The 23140-nt window shown below is 37.7% G+C and overlaps 1 protein-coding gene across 1 annotated transcript in view; it reads left to right on the top strand.

Annotated features, from left to right (window-relative positions):
* LOC108709519 overlaps positions 1–23140 on the top strand; it is a 43847-nt gene that overhangs the window by 18620 nt on the left and 2087 nt on the right. The window contains exons 4-21 of the mRNA XM_018249441.2: positions 2578–6709; positions 7904–7951; positions 8304–8422; positions 10238–10397; positions 10485–10624; positions 11234–11360; positions 12027–12062; positions 12790–12926; positions 13012–13138; positions 13225–13367; positions 14534–14660; positions 16437–16469; positions 17664–17776; positions 18201–18330; positions 19059–19198; positions 20315–20438; positions 22246–22404; positions 22663–22822. Coding sequence (XP_018104930.1) covers positions 2578–6709; positions 7904–7951; positions 8304–8422; positions 10238–10397; positions 10485–10624; positions 11234–11360; positions 12027–12062; positions 12790–12926; positions 13012–13138; positions 13225–13367; positions 14534–14660; positions 16437–16469; positions 17664–17776; positions 18201–18330; positions 19059–19198; positions 20315–20438; positions 22246–22404; positions 22663–22822 — 6155 coding nt within the window. The remainder of the gene's footprint in view (positions 1–2577; positions 6710–7903; positions 7952–8303; positions 8423–10237; positions 10398–10484; positions 10625–11233; positions 11361–12026; positions 12063–12789; positions 12927–13011; positions 13139–13224; positions 13368–14533; positions 14661–16436; positions 16470–17663; positions 17777–18200; positions 18331–19058; positions 19199–20314; positions 20439–22245; positions 22405–22662; positions 22823–23140) is intronic.

Genomic DNA, 23140 nt, shown 5'->3' with positions numbered 1-23140 from the left:
CTAGATATAATGCAAACTTCCTCCTCTGCTTTATAGCTAAAGGTCATTTATCCTGCTTACATTGTATCCAGGGCTTGGCTGCTGCTGAGCAAGGTTTGGACTCTGTATTCTGCAGGTGTATTGCAACCCACTGACAGAGATACAAAGTCCAGTATTTAGGGAAGTCACTGTCATAGGATAATAGTGAGAATGGGATGGGATTTGATCTCCCCTCGCTCACAATACCACTAGGTGCTTATATAACAATGTTGGAAATGTTGAATAGTTTAGTTGAGTGGCCAATAGCTAAAATCTCTCTGTTAAATCCCCTTTTGATAAAAGTAATAAGACTGTGCCAAGATTATAACAGATGACGCCAGACATTGAAATGGGGTATTTGTCATAGGATTGTTAAGAGTAAATAATGTTTTAGAATGCTGTATTACTGCCACTGACCAGCTCAAGCCGAGGTAAGTAAGCAGATGAGCTGTGGAGGTTTAGGTAGTTCTGCTGGAGTTTGAGCACAACCAGTATGAGATTCATAGTAAAGAGAATATGAATCTGCCTGTAGATATATAAAGGCTCAGTTCCAAGAACACTAGAAGTATGTATGTCGCTCTGTTACTTGTTAACAGTTTTATGAGCTACAGTTTTTTTACTGTTGTGTTGCCGTAGTCTCATAGGTGGTATAGCTATTAATGTTACATTCACAACTGTGTATTTCCATAATGGCATGCTGACTGTGAAAACATAGGGACAGCAAATAATAAACACATTCATTTCCCCCCAGGTCACCCAAAATATTAGGTAGGGATTAGCACTCTGTGACTGTGAAACTGGCAGAGCTGCCACTGTAGAGGTGCAGCTGAACTACCTCTGTGTTTCAACTTTTAGAATTTAGTGCAATGAGCACAAGGGTCGTCTCTGGTGTATTCACTCACAACTAACCTCAGTCATCTGTTGATCATGTAAACGTTCTATAGCCTAGGGTCTGAATGTTTTGGTATGCAATGCACAGTCTGGACAACATTAGATAGGGTGTTATGAATAAGTTTACATTTATTGTTAGCAGCTGTTGGCAGCTGAAAAAATGTGTGGTAATGGAATAAAAGCCTAATTGCAGTTATGCTGCGTTTGTGAGTGTTTCCAAACTTTACTACAAGCTGAAAAAATGTGCAATGTCTTACTTGCTAAAAGGGAAAAGCTTTTTACAGTGAAGTGTGCAAGTGTTTCTATTAATGTTTCTATTAATGCAGAATTGCACTGTGGGTTCCACCTTTAAAAAAATTGACAGACTGGTTCACGATGACGAATACAAGTCATTAAAAATGATTCTTTTGAATGACTGAGAGGCATAATGAGAAAATGACTCACAAATTACCTAGGTCACTTACCAATACACTTCCACAGATCAGCACATCACAACTTGCCTGCACATTCCCACATTACAATATAATTACAGTAATCCACTATCTGTAAGGATAGTGCTTAATTGTATTTATGTGAGCCATGGAACGTTTCCCTCAAACTGTTATATGTTTTTAAACTTTACTGATTCCCCAGAACAATTTCAGTGCTTCCCAGACCAAATATCATTTTTGAGGCAAAAAATCTGAACTTTACCAAAAAATTATCAACTTTTCCCAAGACTATATCAGGAAGGTACAGTAAACTTTTTAAGATCAAGCCGATTTAAAGGGATACTAACAATATTTAAGAAATACTATATACAGTAGTTAGTCAAATATTTAATATTTTTTGGCTAACAAACTATATTGAAAACATTTTTTTTTTTATTTTGCACAGCCTTTTTATTTTACCCAGTTTCATTTTTGCCCCTAACTGTTCTTTTTTTCCATAAACCATACACCTTTTCACAGACCTATGCTCTATTAATGTACATAACATAAACGCACTTTCATTTTTTTGCTGGGACAAACCCAAACAGGTTCCTGTTTATTGACTTGCTCTGACCTGTGCATTGTGATAAGCAGTCACTCCCTTCCAGATTTGCCAATTACACAACTTTATACATGACATCTTATCCTAACCCCAACCACAAAAAGGAGATGTACTTGTGTATTTACCAGCAGTTTGTATAATGGGGTTGTATAATGGGGTTCATGATATATGGATTCTCTGTCTAAAGAACATACACAGATTAGCGGTAGTTCTTTAGTATTTGCCAGCAATTTGGTATTACCAGCAGTTCAAACTATTTTATGATTTATCTAAGCTATCTATATTTTGTATGACAGCCAGAAAGGTTTTTAATAAATTATATTTAGTAATATATTAAGTATAATGGGGCGGTAGTGCTCACACTATTACCATCTGAATCCTTGCTCCTCAATGCAAATGACATGTGGGTAGAAAGGATTTCAAAAATAAAATTTTCCACACTCAAATTAAAGCACAGAAAATAAATTGTTTAATACAAAAGTGTTGGCATGGGTTCACCAAGCAGTAACTTGGTAGAATTGACAAATAAATCAATCAATTTTAGTCTCTTTAAAATATTAACAGTTTTACTGCACATTTGTAATTAAAAAAACAATTATTTTGTCCTTGATTAATTTTGGCCTTTCCTTTTTGCAGGGATATCAGTTTGGCAAGGAATGAAGAACAGCACCTTCTGGTCTGTGAGCAGACACTAGAATATCATAGATCCCAGTCTTCCAAAATGGAAAGGAAGTGCAGTCTGAACGAACATAGCCACGGCCCAGAGAGGGCTCAGCCTTCCAGAATGTTACTAAGTAAAAATCAAGTATCAAGAGTACCAACCATTAGGGATAAAGAATCCTATGCGGGACATGTTATGGATATGAGGAAAGTGTTTGAGAGTAATGGCTCAAAAGAGGATTTTACCCACAAATTGAATAGTGTGAAATCAAATTCATACAATTCTGTAACAAAAAATAAATCTACTATAACTCAAAATGAGCTCAATGAACTTCACAAACCAATTTACTCTCAAGTTTTCAAGCCCCCTAAACCATCTTTGAACAGAAAAGGTTGTAATGAGTTATTGTCTCATTTGGCCAGGAAAGATTCTGTCAATGCAGCACAGGCTTGGGAAAGCAGAAAGGAAATGGACAGTAGAACAGTTCTGGAAAAGGAAATTATCCATTTGCGTGACAGGGATGTAAAGGATAAAGAGACCAAACATAAAGATACAATATTAATGCTTAAAGATCTCATTGTTCATCCCAGGACACCAACACCTCCACCAGATAAATCAAGGACTACATCAGTGCTTCTCACATCTCCAAAAGGATGGAGAAAGGAGAGCCATAGATCTCAGTCACCTAGACCACTTCATTTCCAGACAGATGGAAATATGGATTCTGCTAAACCTGTACTAAACGAGAGCTCAGATAAATTTACCTTCACATCTCAGAAAGATGGCTGCCAGAACTATGTTACAGATTCATTTTCAGAAAACACAGCAGAACCAAGTGGAAAAATGCAAGGTTCTACAAAAGGAATAAATAATGTCCTAATCACAAATCTACAAATAACTAACAAAGCACAATCTGAGAAGTCTTTCAAGATGACTATTCTTCAAGATGGAAATTATTTAGATAATATTGGGAAAAACTCCTTTACAGAAGACATGACAACTGATTCAAACTTGACCCCGGAGTCAAATAGATTAACAACAATTTACAAACTTTCCGAAAAACAGATGAGAGACACAGGTGGTAGTGAAGAAGTTATACTAAAATCAGCAGAACAAGAAAGTCCTGTGCAGGACCCTGCAAGAATATTCTGGCGGTCAACAGAGTATCCTAAAATCACTGATGGCCAATATGTCCCAACAAAGAGCAATACAATTATCAGAGGAGTATCAGATGATTGCTATGAGCAAAGTAATATCTATAACAGTGATAAAAGTGTTACAACAGAAAACAGAAAAGTTTCCACTTTTGGAAATACTGAAATAAGATCACTTACATTAGATTTTCCAGCATATAGTTGTCATTGGCCTACATCCACAGTACTAGAGAACATTCACACTGATAATATGAATGATAATGTTTATAATATGTGGCACAAAGCTGAAGCTCAGATGGTTTATACATCTACAGAAGATGAGTCAGAGCAAAACACACAAGACAAGTCAATATCAGAATTCTGGACCAAAGCTGGAAATAGAATTATTTCTCATCCAGAAGTAAAAGATTACGAAACTGCAAATGAGACTGAACAGGATTGTGAATTAGGATTTGTTATTTCAACAGAAGATGGACAATCAGGAGAAAACAGAAAACAAACTGTGGATGGGACAGCTGGGACAGATGGGACAGGTGATATACAAGTCTACATAGACACAAAGGATGCATTGGTGGAACAGGATAATGACCAGACAGATTTTTTACAGAAACCCGAAGAACTTGTAGGCCAGACTGATGATGCAATAGATATTCTGACATGTGTAACTCAAAATGAACTAGTGCTTGCACCATCCAAAGACGTTTTTCTACCGCAAACTACAAGTCAACCAAGTAAAGAGTTTATCCACTTGTATACTAATAGTGAAATAGATATTATGTCAGAAAAAGAAGCTCAAGCAGACCTCAACATGAACAATAAAGATAAAACACACCAAGCTGGGGAATTATTTCAAATATTTTCAAAAGAAATATCAGTTGCAAGTGACCAAGTGGAGACATATTTAGAAAAAATAGATGATAGTATAGATATGATTTATACAACGCCTTCAGCAGAGGACCAAGCAGAAAATATGAGTGGCTTGTTAGCTTTAGATGAGGTAGGGGATGTGTTAGTTTACATATCAACAAAAGAGGAATCAGTGGAACAAGATAATCACAAGGCAATTACAGATGGGTCACAGAAACTTGAACAGCTAGTAGACCAGACTGACAATGCAACAAATATTTTGACCTTAAAGAAGGAAACAGATAAGAATATCAGTAACTGTGAAAGTGATAAGAAAGACCAGATATTTCATTACATATGTCCGTTGGATGTATCAGAAGAACGCGCCTTCATTCAGTCTAAAGAATATTTGATACAGAAGCCTTTGGATGAGATAGACCCAACTGTAAATGTGATAGATGAGCTCTTGGAGGAGAACCCAAAAGAACACGATAGCAGCTTAAAAGATCAGGAAACAGTAAACATACACACTTACAGAAAGGGGAAATCAATAGAAAATACTAATGAAAAACCAAGTAGCGATATAATTCAGAAACCTGTAGATCAGGAAAACCATGTTGCCAGTCCCACAGATTCATCTTCAAAGGGTGTCCAAGCTGAGCATATAATCAACCTTACTGCTGAAGATATAAAAAGCCAATCAAATCATTCTCAAAATGTTATCTCTTTTGCATCATTCAATGAAACATCTGTAGAACACAACAAATATGAACCAGTTGGCATAGACCAAGGGGAAGATGTAATAAATCAATCTAATGGTAGAATCAGTATTGTTCCCACTGATGAGCAGCACACAAAAATCCCTGTTAAGCAAGTAGATTTTATAACTATGAAGCCTAAAGTGGGACATTATAGTGAAAACTCTTCATTAGCAGTTAAAAATGATATGCAAGAAATGGCTGACAAAAGCAGAAGTTACTATGTTACCAATGGCAGAGGCTTACTGACACAAGAAGCACAAGTGGAAAAAACAAATCCTATTTCATTCATTTCTTCTTTGTCTCTTTCTGGACAGATCTTTTCAGAGATAAATTCCTATCAGGAAGTCTATCAGGAAAGTATGCAGGATGCAGACACAAAGACCTCAGGTCACACAAATATAGAGAACACAATGTCTCCTGATGTTCTTGAATGTTCAAATACAAAGGTGCTCACAAACCTTCCAGAGCAATCAGTCCAACTTATACAAGGCTCTCACGTTTACTGTACAGTTCCAGTTAGGAATGATATTACAACAGAGTATGCAGGGGATCAGTACAATTTGCAGACTGAGGAAGAGTCTTCTAAAGATATGGAGATGTGGATTAACACTCTTCGACAACTGGAGATTCCCGAATTTATGAAATATCAAAGAGCCCCAAGACAGCCACGGCATTCTGCATTATCTATGTATGCCACTCTTCCCCCCATCACAGAGGATGTGTGTGCCCCAAATAGTGATCAAATTGATAGCATTAGTCCCCCACAAGAAAAAAATGATGATCTGGGGATAAAGCAAGACACAAAAACAATACAGAATGAAAAAAAGTACTCCTGGGAGAAGAACCTAGAGAAGCCACTTCAGAGCTCCCCACTTGAAATGATGAGGAAACATTCCGGAGAAGAAGTTGAAAGAATGGCATCCCATAAGTCTTTGCTTACACAAAACCTCAGTCAACGGCAAGGATCGATCATTGGATCCCTGTTGTTGTCTGACAGGCAAGAAAGGAAAAATGAGCAGACAGAGGGAAAGTCATTCTCTAGGCTGAAAAGTAGTTTACTTTTAAGCAGTTATATTAAACCTACAAAAGAATCATTAAGTGTGAATGGAGAAGAGGCAGAATCCTTGCCAGATTTGGTTCATACCGAAGCTGGAAGCACCCAGTTTTTGCCTAATGTGGATGTTCCTAGAACACCAGAAAATCCAAAACATCCAGCCACTGGAATCCATACCCCTCCAAAATATGCGGATACTGTGGATTCTGTAAACCCTCTGGTCTCCAGAGAACTCCCATGCAGGTCAAACCTAAGGACTGTCTCTCAATGTAAAGCTTCCACTGATATCTGGGTAAAATTAATTCTAGCATTTTCTTTCTGGTTTATGTTGTTTCTTTCTATCAAGAACAAACCATATTTTGTAAGATTTGCACTCTTAATTGGTGGATTTATATAAGCATGTATTGTTAACAGAAGGTAAAGGATAATAATCTCAACAAATAATTTGCCACGAGTCCAAGTCTAATCATCTAACTTATGCTAACTAGCACATCATTTCTACTGACCTTCGTGTAACACCCTACACTGTTTCCTATTTGATTTCTAAGACATTATTTTTCTTGTTGAAAACAACATTTTAGCTGAAGAAATATCCTGTCCAATTTGGTGTAAATATACTAAATAGATATAAATACAACTGTTAGTCTTTTGGCATCTATACTACTAGCAAAAACAAGCCACTATAGCTCTTATTGCAATTATCCATATCAACCAAGGAGATCTAACATGTAGTAGCCTAAACCAAACAAAGTGCCGATTGTTAACTGCACTGTTGTGAATAAGTACTTAGGTTAGTATTTACACAGTATAGTATAGTATTCCCCTATATAAAGTACCTGTGTTCATTTGTAATAAATTGTTATTGCAAAATGGTACTTCCTTGATTAATCCTTTATTTTATGTACTGTATTTTGTCCCCTCTCTGCTACCACTACTTTGGTGGCCTGTGTGCTTCTCAAGTCCTTATTACTGTGCAAGTATTTCCTGGCTGGTGTTTTCACTGATTGTGTGGACCCCCAGATGATCTTAAAGTTCACTCCTGCCTATTGCATACCTATTGAAAATTTGCAAATATATTTCTATATCACCAAGGAAAATACTAGGACAATTTCCTGCTGTAACATGTAATGTAATGGTTGCCCTTCATTCCACCTTCTTACCATACACATAGGTATACAGTAGATTTCCCATCCACAGTAAGATGTTTTCATAATTTTCCACAGGCATAAGGTACATTGGTCCAAAATGACCATTCATTTATTTCCATTTGTGTCTCTGTATATAGAATATAGTACATAAATTATATTTAGATGGGTTCAAAATTACATGCAACTATCAATGGCTTAATTATCATGGGCTATAGAATGTGCATGGGATTTATATATAAAACAGTTATTGCATTGTATCAATCAGTTGTAGTTATGCATTTACAACAGGTTGGCAATGCAACAGCTAACAGTGTTTATTCTTCTGTCCACTCTTTTAGCACGATACTAAAAAAGAACATGGTAAAGTGAACCCCAGACCAGGGAAGGTAATGTGATATATATTTATATGTTTCCATTTGTTGCTCATCATCTGGATTGCCATGATCTTTAATTAAATCTTAAGTGAGGGTATGGGAGGTATAGATGATTGGCAGGAACTGCTGGACCCCTTTACTTCCAACCATCAGTTTAGTTAGAAGGGAGATGATGTTGAACTGTGTTGACCATTTTAGAGGAAAGTTTGTCTTCTTTGCTTAGGCCCACACAGGGTCCCTGGTAAAAAGAACTACATACAGTAATCTCAGTTTGGAGACCCAGCCACTGTGTTTGTCCCCCCCACCCCCCAACTCTGGTTTTACAAAAGAACTTACTCACTTGCCTTGTGTTTTCATGTTACAGGTTCTATTGTATTCAGATCCGGGGTTTAGTGGGAAGTGCTATGAAATATATGGAAATGTCAGTGACACAAGTAAATGGGAACTTAAGGAAACCATATCAATCCGGGTTATCCGAGGGGGGTAAGTGTGAAGCTGTTGGCACTTTGCTAATTTATCCTTTATTCTGTTATGTACAATATTTTGTCCCCTCTCTGCTAAAACAGTAAGAGGAACAGTAACAAGTATTTCCTGGCTTGGGTTTTCACTGATTGTTTGGACCCCCAGATAAGCTTACAGTTGACTCCTGCAAATATCTTTCTATATCACCAAGGAAAATTCTAGGACAGCTGCCTGCTGTAACATATAATGTAATGGTTGCCGAGGGTTTTCCAAGGAGGGAAAGTGTGAAGCTGTTGGTACTTTGTGTTATGTGCTGTATTTTGTCCCCTCTCTGCTAAAACAGAAAAGGAACGGTAACATCAAAAAAAAGAAAGTGTTTAAAAGAAATTAAAAAATAATGTTTGGTAGCCCTGCACTGGCAACTGGTGTATTTGTTTCAGAAACTCTACTATAGTTCATATAAATAAGATGCTGTGTAGACATTGAGTAGCTCAGATAAGCACTGTATAGTATAATGGGTATAGTTTAAGCCAGTTTCTGAATGGCTGGCCCCATTTCCAATAGAGGACACACCGGTTGACCTCAAAGGAGAACTGTCACCAGAAAAAAATATTCCAATTCCTATTTCATCACTTTAGTCAAGCAAAAGAAGCTTTAATTACACTATATAAATTATTTGAATGTTGTTTCCTCTGGGAATTCATATTTATAGCAAGCAAGCAGGAGCCAATTGGTGGACGCTGTTATTAAGATAAGCTTTGCACCATCTCAAAATCTTGTTTGTGCACCAGAATGGGGGACCTGATGTCCATCCCCATGCTCTGGCTACACAATTAAATGGGAAAGAGAACTGGGGGAATGTGGGGAGGGCAGTGACATCTAGAAAGTGCTGAATGGAAAGTGAAAGTTATTGCCTGCCCTGCCTCTATGCCTAAGACAGAGAGGAGGGGCAGGCAATATTTGATTGACAGCTGAGATTTTTAAATGAGTTTACAACAGCTGTGAATACTTTAATTAAAAAAAGAATTTGGATATATTGTTAAATTTGAAACAGACTTTTATTATACAGCTTTTAGTTGTGGGTAACAGGTCAGGTATATATATAAGTAAAAATATACATACAAATATACATACATGCAAAACCGATAGATGTTATATGATATGACCATATTGGGAGGGAATGGCCAAAAGTCATCCTGAATGGGCAGTTTTGACTAAAAAACATGTTTGACTGCCCCATGGTCAATGGTGGGAAGACAAGTTTATGAGTGGCAGTTGTGTAAGACCACTGCTGTATAAATGTATAATGCTGTTCCAGCCCTCGACCCTCCTCTTTCCTGTCAGTTGTGGCAAAACAGGGTTCTCCCCCATCCCTCCATCAGCTCTGCCACTGAATTTAGCCAAACACATCCACTGGTGGCATCTGTTTCATGTGAACATCAGAAAGCTAATCAGAGCTTGGGGCTGATTCTCGGCCTGCATCTATCTGCAGGCCGACAGTACGCCTGGTCTGGGAGCAGCCTAAAAACAGCAGAAAGTGCACAGAAACGTACAGATCAACATACTGTCATAATTAGCACATGTCTATTTACCAACAGCATAGTATTAAGTGCTTTACAGAGAAAGGAACAAGGTGGAAGAGATTTATTTTTTTTCCTGCATCAACAAGTCCATACAACAATTATAAATGTTGAGGGCTATCCAATGTCACCTTTTGCATAGACATGAGGAAAGTGGTATTGTCACACTAAAATGTTTACTGCTGACTGCTAAGCACTGAGAAATATTTTGCTACTTTGCAAATGATGAATCATAACAACAGATGTCCACATCTAGATGGATCCTGTATGAAGAGCCAAGGTTCCATGGCAGGCGTGTTATGCTTTTAGAAGGCGATGCAGAACTGAAGTGTCCATGGCTTGAACAGACTGACTTAAAGGGAGAGCCTCAATCAACATCAGCATTTTGGGTTGGATCTCTGCGCCATGTTGTTAGGGTGAGTAAAAAGAAAAATTTAAGCACATTCAAAATGAAAGCTTTATTTGTACATGTTAACACATTCCATATTTTCCACACTGTTCAGGATTTTCAGGTCCCCAAAATCAGTTTGTTCTTAAAGCCAAATGGGGAAGGAGAGAAAGTACAAATTGAAGGAGCTGCACCTGACATGAGTGAATATGGCCAGACAATCAAAACAGAGTCCATCATTGTGCACTGCGGCATGTAAGAAAAACGGTATCTGGGGAATTGCAGTGAGAAACTGTTGAAAAAATATAAATGCAAAACAAAAAGTAATGAAAGGAATTATTTTGATTGTACAGGTATGGGACCTATTATCCAGAATGCTCGGGACCTGGGGTTTTCCGGATAACGGGTCTTTCCGTAATTTGGAACTTCATACCTTAAGTCTACTAGAAAATCATGTAAACATTAAATAAACCCAATAAAATGGGGTTGCTTCCAATAAGGATTCATTTTATCTTAGTTTGGATCAAGTACAAGCTACTGTTTTATTATTACAGAGAAAAAGGAAATCATTTTTTAAAATTGTGGATTACAATGGAGTCTATTGGAGATGGCCTTTCCGTAATTCGGGAATATTCTGAATAATGGGTTTCCGGATAACAGATCCCATACCTGTACTAATACAGTATATGTTTAAAAAAGCACTAATAGGTAAAAGCAGTACAAGGATTGGTGGATCCATTTATTGAGGTGCTGCTACCTTTACTATTTGAAAAATAGAGCGCGTCTTCTCTCCCTCTTTCTACAAGGTAAAAGCAGTGCCTATTGTGTTATGACTTACATACCACTACTTTCTGTTCTTACTAGGTGGCTTGTATTTAGCAAGCCCTTATTTCAAGGTGACCCCTACATTCTGGAGCCTGGTGGTTATCCCAACAGGAGATCCTGGGGCGCAGAGGATCCTCAAGTATGCTCCCTTGAAGCTGCACGTATTGTAAGTTTGCTGTACCCATCAACCACTCCATGTGAAGAGGCTTAAGCCTTCACATATATGTCTAGGTAAACATTTCACTAGTATAGAAGTAAATACAATACATGATTAAGAAGCAACAATCTAACAATATAACAATTACTGGAACAGTGAGTAACTGCAACTTCTTTAACAAGGAAAAATTATTTTGGGGGTTTATGTGGTTTTTGGGGTCCTGAGTGAATGAAAGTTTCCAAACACTACATAGGAGATGCCAAGGTAAGAGATTTTCCAAATTCACATCTTTTCACTGAAGGAACCCTTCACACAATATGGAGTGCTGATTTCTGCTTTCCAGGGGCATCCTCCATGGGTATCCAAGAGGCTGCCTCTGAACAGATAATCTGCTCTGATGATGTTGGTTTTAACGGTAAAAATCAGCAGTACAAAAATTGAACCCCCCACCCCTGTCTTCTGTTCCACACAAGGCAGATTTTAGTGCAGAAACGTGCATTCTCATAGGTCAGTGCCATGGCTGTGAGAACATTTATAGACATGAGTGGAAGAGAGTGGGTTGTGGTTCTATCAAAGTAAGAGGTTAATCATTCACAGATTCACAAAGTAAAGGTTAATCATTGACAGATATAATTTATTTTGTACATATACATTTGTTTCTTTTTCTTTTTGCAGGGAGGCCCCACTGTGGAAAAACCTAATGAACCCAAAGTGAGTAGATGCTGTGTAGGAATGGTAATGCAGTAGCTAGTGTTTGGTATATGAGACTATAGAAACGCCAACCTAATATGCACAAAAGACAATGTTCATTGATTACAGTTGTACAAAGGAAACACTAGCGTTCCTGAGCCCACCTCAGAAATGTCTTTTGCACACGCCCTTCCTCTTTCTGAAAATACCGTTTTTTTATGTTTAAACTGCACATTTGTTAGGGATCCACTGAAATCCATAAAATGATTGGACGCCCAGCAACTGCAGGATCTGAAAGCTTTATTTTCACACCCCTGCAGTGGTGTAACTAGATGTTACTGGGCCCTACAGCAAATTAATTTTATGGCCCCCAACATATCCGTTTTTATCAATATATGTTGAAATTTCACATTAATTATTGCCTTGTGGGGGTCCCTATACCTCCTGCCCCCCCCCTTAATCCACAGGGTCTGCTTCCTCTGTAGTTACGCCACTGCACCCCTGGATACCTCTGATCTATACCTTGAGCTCCATGGCAAGTGTGCATTGCATATAATATGTATTGTGTACTGAGAAAAAATGTGCAGTGTTTAGCAGTATTAATACCATGGCACATATAATGTAATATAGTGAAGTGGTACAGGACATTATGTACAATGACTAGTTTAGTTCAGCTGTTAGTGTGTGGTGCATATATTATTTGTTAATTCTGTGGCCAAATTAATGTAATTTCCTTTTTCTCCTATAGCTCCTCCTGTTCCAGATGCCTGAATCTGAAGGAACTTGTTTGGAGGTGACTAGAGACATGAATTCTATTGAGGGGGAGAGCAACTTTCAGGGAGAACAATTACACTCCATGGGATCTTTGAAGGTCGTTGGGGGCTGGTGAGTATAACTTGCGTAATGTTTGTTACAATTCCGTCTTGCATTTTTGCCATATAATATGCATTTTATTTCTTCATGTTTGTAGTTGGGTAGGATATGAGAAGGAAGGATTTCGAGGTCACCAGTACCTGCTGGAAGAAGGGGAATATAACAATTTCTCTGACTGGGGTGGCTGCACAGAGGAGCTGGGTTCTGTCAGACTTATCCGAACGGTGAGATTGTTTTTACTGAACTGGTTGCTGCACGCAAGGATAAATAAACAGTTTTAATACTGAAATACATTTATCTTCTCTATCAGGATTTCTCACAACCAGAGATAGTGCTATATGAACTGCCTGGATGTTTAGAGGGTCCATGTTTGCGCCTTAGTGAATCCCTAGCTGATTTAGAAGAGGCTCAATATGGAACAAGAACAGGATCCATCCATGTTCTGAGTGGAGTGTAAGTGTTCTTGACAATAAGTGGTGCTTTTTATGTACTCTTTTTTTCTGCACTCTGGTGTAAGGTGAACAGTGCAATGTTGGTGGGACATAGCATACAAGGGATGGGAAGTGGAGCGAAGGGGGGGGGGCAGGTGGTCAGTGGGTGTAACTGTATGTCATTAGAAACAGAGTGCAGAGAACACTTCATCTAGGCTGGAACACTTGACACCTCAGGAGTGTGAAACTTGTGGTTCTGAATCTGCTGAGAACTACCAGCATTAGACAACAGGTTCCACATAATGAGTTTGACTGTCCTATTAAGATATTAACATGGAATTTGAGTTATAATGCATTTTGTGTAGACTATGTTATTTATGGAAATTGCTTCTTTGAATGCATCATTAAATGCTTGTAACCTTTAACAACCTTTTATAATGACATTTCATTTAAATAGTCTGAAGGCCAACGCCTCAGCTTAATTCCCAGGTTCATATGTCAGAACTTTACAAGAATATTCTTATGAGGACAACTAGTAAATGTCGCACCTGCTTCAATTACTGAATGTGCGACTAAGCATAATAAGAAAATAGAATGAGATTTAAGTTAGTGAAAGACAGTCCAATAATAAATGTACATCGTGGACAACCCTATTAAAGTTTCTACATGATAAACGAGCAGACACTAACACATACAGCATTAGCTGGCATAATAAAATAGCGTTTACTGCTATTTTAATAGGGCATGAGAATTCTTCAACATTGTTATTGGGTTTAAGAGAATGAAGCAGAAACATGAGGTTGGATAACTGTTTTCATTATTTACCTAAACCTGGCATAACTGAAACTAGAAAAGGGTATTTTACTAGCCTGTAATTATCCTAAAGCAAACTAAAGGAATTATAACAACTTTCTACACTAAAAGGAGCACATTTCCAAACACCCAGTGACAAACTAACCCAGTGTGCCATTGCCTTTATAAGCAGAATGTAATTTTAACAAAAGTCCAATTTATTGTGCCCATTTTTAGCAAAGGTGTTTTTAGGTGTCTACTACTTGTCTAGTAACCTATATTATCGGCAGGTAAATTTATCATTAGTTACTATGGGTTATTTACCATTTTGGAGTCTAATTTGCCAATGTGTAAGTAGCCATACAATGTTATCACCAATCTGCCCTTCTTACACAGGTGGGTAGCATACGAGAATGTGGATTTCTCGGGCGAGCAGTATATTTTAGAGAAAGGAATCTATCACAACCACCAGGACTGGGGAGCTGAGAACTGCAAGATCTCTTCTGTGCAACCAGTGATCCAGGTGAGAGCTGTGTGTTAGTTATAGAATGAATGTGATTCGTCCACAATGAGAAGTACATGTGCCTTACGCATTAAATAAAAAAAATGTAGAGTTATAGCTGTAATGGGAGTGTCAAGCTAATGCACAGCATGTGAATGACAAATAAAGAAATGTTTGTATTAACACAGTTATGAAAAGGAATATTACTGGATACTATCTAGAAAATAATATTGCTATCAGTTAGTTATATTGTTATCATGTATAGTATTTTAACCTACATAAGGGGTTATCCTGTGCATCACTATATTTAGCCCACTTTAATCATTGCATTGCGAAGAATCCATGTGCTGCATGACAATCACAGACACTTGACTTTATCATGATGCAATGTTGGGAAACCCTCAGTTGGTCTTGTTTCATCTTGTTTTAAGTTATAATAAAGATGGTTGTTTCTGTAGTGAGAAAAGTCATATTAAGTTTGATTCAAAAATGTCCCCAGAGATGGCATAGGACAAATAATTAGATTAAGCATGAAATGGTCTTTACTCAGCAAACAAAATGTAGCCTATCACCAATAACAGCTTTTCAATGTAAGAATCACAACACTTGCTTTAAAGGAGAACTAAAGCCGAACTAAGATAGTAGGGTATAAATGTTGTACATTATGTTTTGTGCTTCTGTACCAGCCCAAGGCAACAACAGCCATTTAGCATTGAAGATCTGTGTCTCCAAAGATTCCCCCAGTAGCTCCCCATCTTCTTTTCTGCTGATTCACTGCACATGTTCTGTGCTGCTTTCAGTTACCTGAACTAAGGGACCATTTTCTGCTTGATGATTTATGACAACCCAAAAACTCACTGAGCATGTGTATGTCGCAGACACTCCTAACAAAATACAAGATGGGAAACATATATTGGTAAAACAGGACTACCTCTGGATATGCTGGGTGCTGAGTGCCATAACATTAATTTGCTGTAGAGCCTTGTAAAATTGAGTTAGTCCGCTGTCCTGAACCTTTAAGCAGGTTCAATAAGTTCAATATATATAATATTGCATTTCTAGCCTTATTCGTTTTTAGTGTTTAGCACGTCTTCAAACCATGCAAATCCTAAATAAAGTTAAGTCGTATGATCCACAGACAAGTGTATCTAGACTAAACTCCAAAACACTAAACACATAATAGTTGCTGCTGGCAATTGTACTAGTGCAGGGATGCCCAAAAGGTAGATCCGTATCTACCAGTAGACATTCAGCTGGTGATCAGTAGATCTCAAGACATTGTCAACAAACAACTTCTGTTTCATGCTTTTCATTCAGATATTTATTACATTAAGGTAACATAGCAATTTAAATTCTCTTATAAATCAATATAATATTGAAGTAATATTTTCCATGGAACAGAATGCTGACAATGCTTTTATGGATGTAGATCATAATGGGACAGAATCACTAAAAGTAGACCTCACATTAGTAAAGTCTGGGCACTCCTGTACTAGTGTAATGCAGCACCTGTGTTTGTAAATCAGCCATTCAGTGTCACATTAGCATGCATTAGGTGGCGCATTTACCAGTCTAGGGCACAATTGCCCTGAGTTGATAAATAAGACACATATCTATGCTGTTTCCCTAATGGTAGAACTATGTTATGACCTATCAAAATGATGCCGTGTAGGTAATTGGCAAAGCATGTGTATTCTATATACAGAGAATGCAATCACATGCAAAGAATTCAGCAGTTACTGTGTTACTTATGCATTTTGCCTGGGTTACAATTAATGAATGATTTTTAACTTTCAGGTTGGGGGAAACAGCCTCCATTTTGTGGCCAAGGTGAGCTAACAAGTATATACATGTACATTTACTGTGTAGAAGCATTAGTTATATATATCATATGAGCAACTGCTTCCCTTTGAAATCAATTGAATAGTGTGAAAATTGACTTTTAGAGCAATTAGGCTATTCCCATGTACTTCAGTTGTGCCAGGTGGGTTGTACTGTTTAGAATGTGGAGTAAATTGCCTCAATTATAATGCATTCCTTTGCCATGTATAAATAAAAACAATACAATTGCTTTGCTTTTGGTATGGATTTATGATGGTTTATGGTTAGTTAACAATAAATGAGCTCATTATTAGAGAAGACTATAGAATCAGACAAAAATAACAAACTATTTATTTAAAGGGATACTGTTATGGGAATACATGTTTTTTTTCCAAAACGCATCAGTTAATAGTGCTGCTCCAGCAGAATTCTGCACTGAAATCTGTTTCTCAAAAGAGCAAACCGATTTGTTTTTATATTTAATTTTGAAATCTGACATGGGGCTAGACATATTGTCAGTTTCCCAGCTGTCCCCAGTCATGTGACTTGTGCTCTGATAAACTTCAGTCACTCTTTACTGCTGTACTGCAAGTGGTGATATCACCCCCTCTCTTCCCCCCCCAGCAGCCTAACAACAGAACAATGGGAAGGTAACCAAAAAGCAGCTCTCTAACACAAGATAACAGCTCCCTGGTCGATATAAGAACAGCACTCAATAGTAAAATCCAGGTCCCACTGCGATACATTCAGTTACATTGAGTAGGAGAAACAACAGCCTGCCAGAAAGCAGTTCCATCCTAAAGTGCTGGCTCTTTCTGAAAGCACATGACCAGGCAAAATGACCTGAGATGGCTGCCTACACACCAATATTACAACTTAAAAAATATACTTGTTGGTTCAGGAATTAAATTTTATATTGTAAAGTATATTATGTGTAGTGTAAAAAGTATAATTTAGAAATAAAAACTACACCATAAAAGTCATGACAGAGTCCATTTAAAGTACAATGTGGAATGTCTGAAACATTCTGGATAACAAGTTTTTAGAATTAAAAATGTCATGCCTAGACTTTAATTACTTCAAGGAGCCTTAAACTAGTCTGTAGTTATACGTTTCTTTAATGCCTCTTAAACGGCTGACTTACAAAAGCAAAACAATTAGTCCAGATATTCCCTTATACTGTTATACGTTCTGTTTTCTCAGATCCACTTGTTCACAGAGCCAAACTTCTATGGTGACTGTTTAACTTGCAGAGAAGATCACATAGAGCTCCCAGAATCCTTTTCACCGCAGTCTTGCAGGGTGGAGTGTGGAAGGTTTGTTTTGATATAGCTTCTAGTCATTTGTACAAATATGGTTTTAGTAATTCTGATGTTAGAACATTATTTAACCCGCTTGCAGAATGGCATTAAATTTGGTGTCCTGGAATGTATTGCTCATTCCAGAAATAATAGGCACTTTGCTTCACAACAAGTTCCATTGCTATGTGTTCAGATGGAATGTGTATGAGCAATAGTGCAAAAGGAAGCAGGCAGTGGCATAACTAGATATTACTGGGCTCCACAGCAAATTATTTTTGCCCCCAAAATGTTCTGTTTATATTTATTGAAATTGTATATTAATTAGGGCCCCTATACCTCCTAGGCCCCCCTGCAGCCGAAGGGTCTGCTTCCTCTGTAGTTACGCCCTGGAGGCAGGATATTGATATCACATAACACTTTTTTGTCTCCTTTCCCACAGCTGGAGCCTGTATGAGGGTGAGAACTGCAGCGGAGAACAATACATTCTGTCAGAAGGAGAATACCCAACTCGCACAGCCATGGGGTGTCTGATACCCTGCTCTCTACGATCTCTCAAGATAGTGCCTCTAGTATGTTTCTGATTCTTGTTTTGCTGATTTCAATTTACTTGTGTAACTGACAATACCAATATCCAAAGCATGAGCAGATGGCACCAAACATTGGTCTGTGTGTGAATCGACAATCATATTTTAAGGTGTCGCAAAAGTGAAGAGCAAACTTTGTAACCATGCTGCATTAAAACCATAGAATTGTAGATGATGTATCTGTTATTTACTATTTTTGTAAATGTATGGATTGCAGTAACAAATGAGAACTATGCCATACTTTGTGCTTTGATCTTGTCACACATGTAGCAATAAGTTTGCGTTTTTGAACATCTAATGCAATTACACTGAAAAAGGTCATGCCAAACTTAGAAATTGGAAAAACAAATGACTGGTCCAAGCAAAATTGAGTCTGTGTGTGGCCAGCTTTAGGTCCTAATTACACCAGAAATCTCTTTGATACTTACTCATATTCTATAGTGCCACTGTTAACCACCCAGACTCTGTCCGCCCATACACCTTTGCCTTATGCTCAATTGGATTGACCGGTGCTAATTACTATGGAATCTGCGAATCTGCAGAGACAGCATTGTAATTATTTGCTTTTCTTTAAACAGAGATCAGTAGATCAGCATAATTATCAGTCCAGCCCTTAATTACTGTTCTTGTGCTTTGTGCTAATTACACGAAATGCTGCTTAACACTGGCAATATTCCATGTCACTGATCCTCAGTTCTGCTTTGTTTTTCCAGTATTTTTCTATTCCTTCTATATCACTCCATGGCTTAGAGAGATTTGAGGGGAAGGAGTTGGATTTTACTGAAGAAGTCCGGAGCCTTCAGGGAGAGGGGTACAACAACCATGTGATGTCAGTGAGCGTAAAGAGTGGCATGTGAGTTAAAGCACCTCTGTGGCTTGGGCATAATCTTCCATTTATTGTCCCATAAACAGACACCAAAGTAAGATGACCTAGGCTACTATGGGCACACATCATCCCTATTCTGCAAATGTGTATTTGTACACATTTTTGGAAGCTGCCTGATTGCTTGTATTCTCAACTAACAGCTATAGAAAATTCAGCCTTATTTTGACTAACTTGTCACATTGCCTTCCACTTGGTCACCAAAAATTCTGCTTTCCTCTCTCACATGGACTGCCATTATATATAGTGAATTTAGAGGAATGGGGTTAGAGATTTGGGGAGGCCTACTACTAATAGGACTGCATGCTGGTAACTTGACAACTATTTTTCTACAATACTTAATCTATAATAAATTATGGAATTACCTCAGATTCTAGAAGGACTTTATCGTCTTTCCATTGCCACATTACTTTGTCTTTTAAAGCAGGTACTGGTCTGGGAAATAGCAATACCCACAGATCTACAAACTATGTGAGGTACAATATATAACTTACTTATTCCCATGAGGTATGTTACATGGGCATAGTCACGTGGAACTAAGAAAATATGCATTTGTAAACACTGCATTTAAAAAACAAATCTAGGCCTTTGGGGAAATATTAGAACAGGTAAATACGATGAACTTGGAATAGAAATACTGGTGAAGAGACGTAAACCTGTGTACATGGGAAAATTGCTTCTAATTGTCATGGTCTCACCCAGTGTCGGACTGGGATGCCAGGGGCCCACCAGAAAACCTTAGTCCATGGGCCCATTCTTCAGAGCTATTTCTCCTCTTCTTCACCTCACTCAACCTCTGTTCTTCAAGTCTGTTTTCTTTCTATTCTATTATTTATTATTCTATCTATTTAGCCTCTCTGTTCCCATACAGAAGTAGGCAATGGCCATGAAACAGGCTAAATGGTTAGAAGCAGGAGGGCCCACCAGGAGTTTTCCTGGTATCCCATTGGGCCAGTCCAACACTGGTCTCACCTTTTCTCTTAAAGCATTTTCATGCTTTCCTGTTATCTTCTCTTATTCACTTCCACAACAATTTGGTATTTTCTCACCCAATATTTTAATTCTCTTGTCCCTCTCTCCATACAGATGGGTAGTCTACGAGCACAGTGATTTTAGGGGTAGACAGTGGTTACTGGAACGTAAGCAGATTCCTAACTGGCTGCTTTACAGTGGACTCCAGCGAATTGGATCACTCTGTCCTATCCGACAGGTGAGGTCAAGAACATCCTGCTATGTCTCCTTATTTACATTGGCAAATTAAGTAAATCTGGCAGCCTGTTTAAATGCTAATCTTACCTGAGAAACCACACAAAAAGTTGATATAACATTTATCTCATGTTTATATAGCTGTAATATAGTTAATTATATTGTTTGTAAACAAAGCATAGAACCCTAGGGGGCATATTTTGGGAACTGTTTCCAGACTTTTATAAATATGACCCTATGTTATACCTTGCAGATGAATTCCTTAAAGGGGTGGTTCACCATTAAGTTAACGTTTAGTATGTTATAGAATGGGCAATTTTAAACAACTTTTCATTTGGCCTTCATTATTGTTTTTGTATAGTTTTTTTTTCATTTGCCTTCTTGTTCTGACTCTTTCCAGTTTTCGAATGGGGGTCACTGACCCCATCTAAAAAACAAAGGTTAATTTGGACCCTAACAACCAGATATCTGAAATTGCAAACTGGAGAGCTGCTGAATAAAAAGTCAAATAACTCAAAAACACCATATACAAGTTAATTTAAAGGTGAACAACCTTGAAATCTTGTGGCACCGATATTACAAATAATTGGTTTTGTAAAAGCAAAGATAATAAGCCAGGTTATTCATATTAAAAACCTGTAGAAACTATCATTATTAAAAATGGTCTTTAATATACAGCATTTCCAAAGATGTCGGTCTGTATGCAGATTTTTATTATGACTACCATAGTGCAAAAAAATCATAATTGTACCTTATTTCTTAGCAACAAAAAAAGTAAACAGAAAGGCCATCTCCCATAGACTAAATTTTATCCAAATAATCAAAATTTAGAATAAATATTTCCTTTTTCTCTGTAATAATAAAACAGTATCTCTACTTGATCCAAACTAAGATATAAATAAACCCAATAGGCAAAACCAGCCTATTGGGTTTATTTAATGTTTAACGATATTCTAGTAGATTTAAGTTTTGAAGATCCAAATTACGGAAAGATCCGTTATCCCTGGATAACAGGCCCCATACCTGTATTTTCTTTTTGATATTCTACATACAGCAAACTGATGAAAGCTAATTGCGGATTAGCTGTTATGGGTTATGGCACTGTGGCAATTCTGTCTAATGTTAGGAAATAAACCCCAGTAGGTCACTGTGATTAGAACACCAGATACTTTATCATCAGTATTATCTTTATCACTGACCACAATGGGAAGCTGTTGCTGCAGTTAGACCTTGATCTCCTATGTCAATGAACTTTGTGCCATTAAACTTGGATTGCTGAATAAGTAACAGCCAACAGTAGACATAATGAAAAAAATGATTTTAAATTAAATTGGGAATAATAACTGCACTCAGCAAATGAGCCCATATTTACTGACTGACAAGGGGAAGTTGGTTGGACTTCATTGTTGCAGGGTGGTCTGAATTAAAACTGCTTTCATAGTATCCATGTTGAATGAGTCATGTTCTTCTAGAGCAGGGGTCCCCAACCTTTTTTACCCATGAGCCACATTCAAATTTAAAAAGACATGGGGAGCAACACAACCATGAAAACGTCTTGGGGATGCCAAATAAGGGCTGTGATTTGCTATTTGATAGCCCCTGTGTGGACTGGCAGCCTACAGGAGGGTCTGTTAATGCAACCAAAACTTGCCACCAAGCCTGAAATTCAAAGATTAAACACTTATTTTGAGGCCAAGGAGAGTGACATCCATGAGGTTGGTAAGCAACATGTTGCTCAAGAGCCACTGGTTGGGGATCACTGTTCCAGAGCATACAGTACATTAGGCTCACCACTTAACTTCTACCCCCAGAGGACTGTGTATTTCCGACTTCGGAACCGCAATCTGGGCCTTTTTCTCTGTGTTGCTGAGCTGACCGAGGATATGAAGGCAGCACGTGTACTTGTGACTGAAGCACAAGAGGGAAGGTGTTTGCTGTGGTTCTACGAGGAGGGTCGTCTTAAAAACCAGGTAAGTAGTCTCACTTTTAGAAATGTATTTACAGTAACCCTGTTGTGCACTTGGTGCCTTCCTTCCATAGGCTCATATGTATATACAAGAAGCTATGTACAGTTATAAAGTAGCTGAAGTTAAAAAATGGGAACACATCCAAAAAGTTACAACTCTAAAAAAAACGTCTTTTCTACTATATCATTAACTGTTGCCTCACTGTTTTAACACGCTATCTCTTTTCTTTTTTATTATCAATCTGTTGTTTCTATTGGACAGATGGCTCCTCACATGAGTTTGCAAGTGATTGGCCAGTCATGCTCTGGAACCAAAGTGGTGTTATGGTCTGAAAGCCGCAAACCAATTCAGACCTGGATCCTAGAAGACTCTGGCTGCATAACAAGTTGCCTTTTTAAAGGAATGTGTCTTGATGTAAAAGGTGAGCAAACACACATTTATATAGTATTAACCTGTTTATCGGTTTTATTGACAGATTTAATGTTTTTTTCCGGTCCAATCAGTTTTTTTAATGTCTTTCGTTTTTTTCATTATGGGTGAATATATTGTTCTGGGTCCTGTTTATTGTTTGCTTACAGAGAAATTAGTTATTTATATTGATATTCACAAAATATTTGAACGGGGTTGCCTTTGTTTTGTTAAAAATAGCAGCAAATCTCAGTGCTACAGAGAGAATATATATAATATTCTCATTATTTCCATATAAGGCAAATATATCTTAAGCCATGTCTACTATAGA

This window comes from Xenopus laevis, chromosome 2S (genome assembly GCF_017654675.1).
Source record: "Xenopus laevis strain J_2021 chromosome 2S, Xenopus_laevis_v10.1, whole genome shotgun sequence".
NCBI lineage: Eukaryota > Metazoa > Chordata > Amphibia > Anura > Pipidae > Xenopus > Xenopus laevis.
The sequence above is the reverse complement of the archived record's forward strand: the minus strand, read 5'-3'. Positions and strand labels throughout refer to the sequence as shown.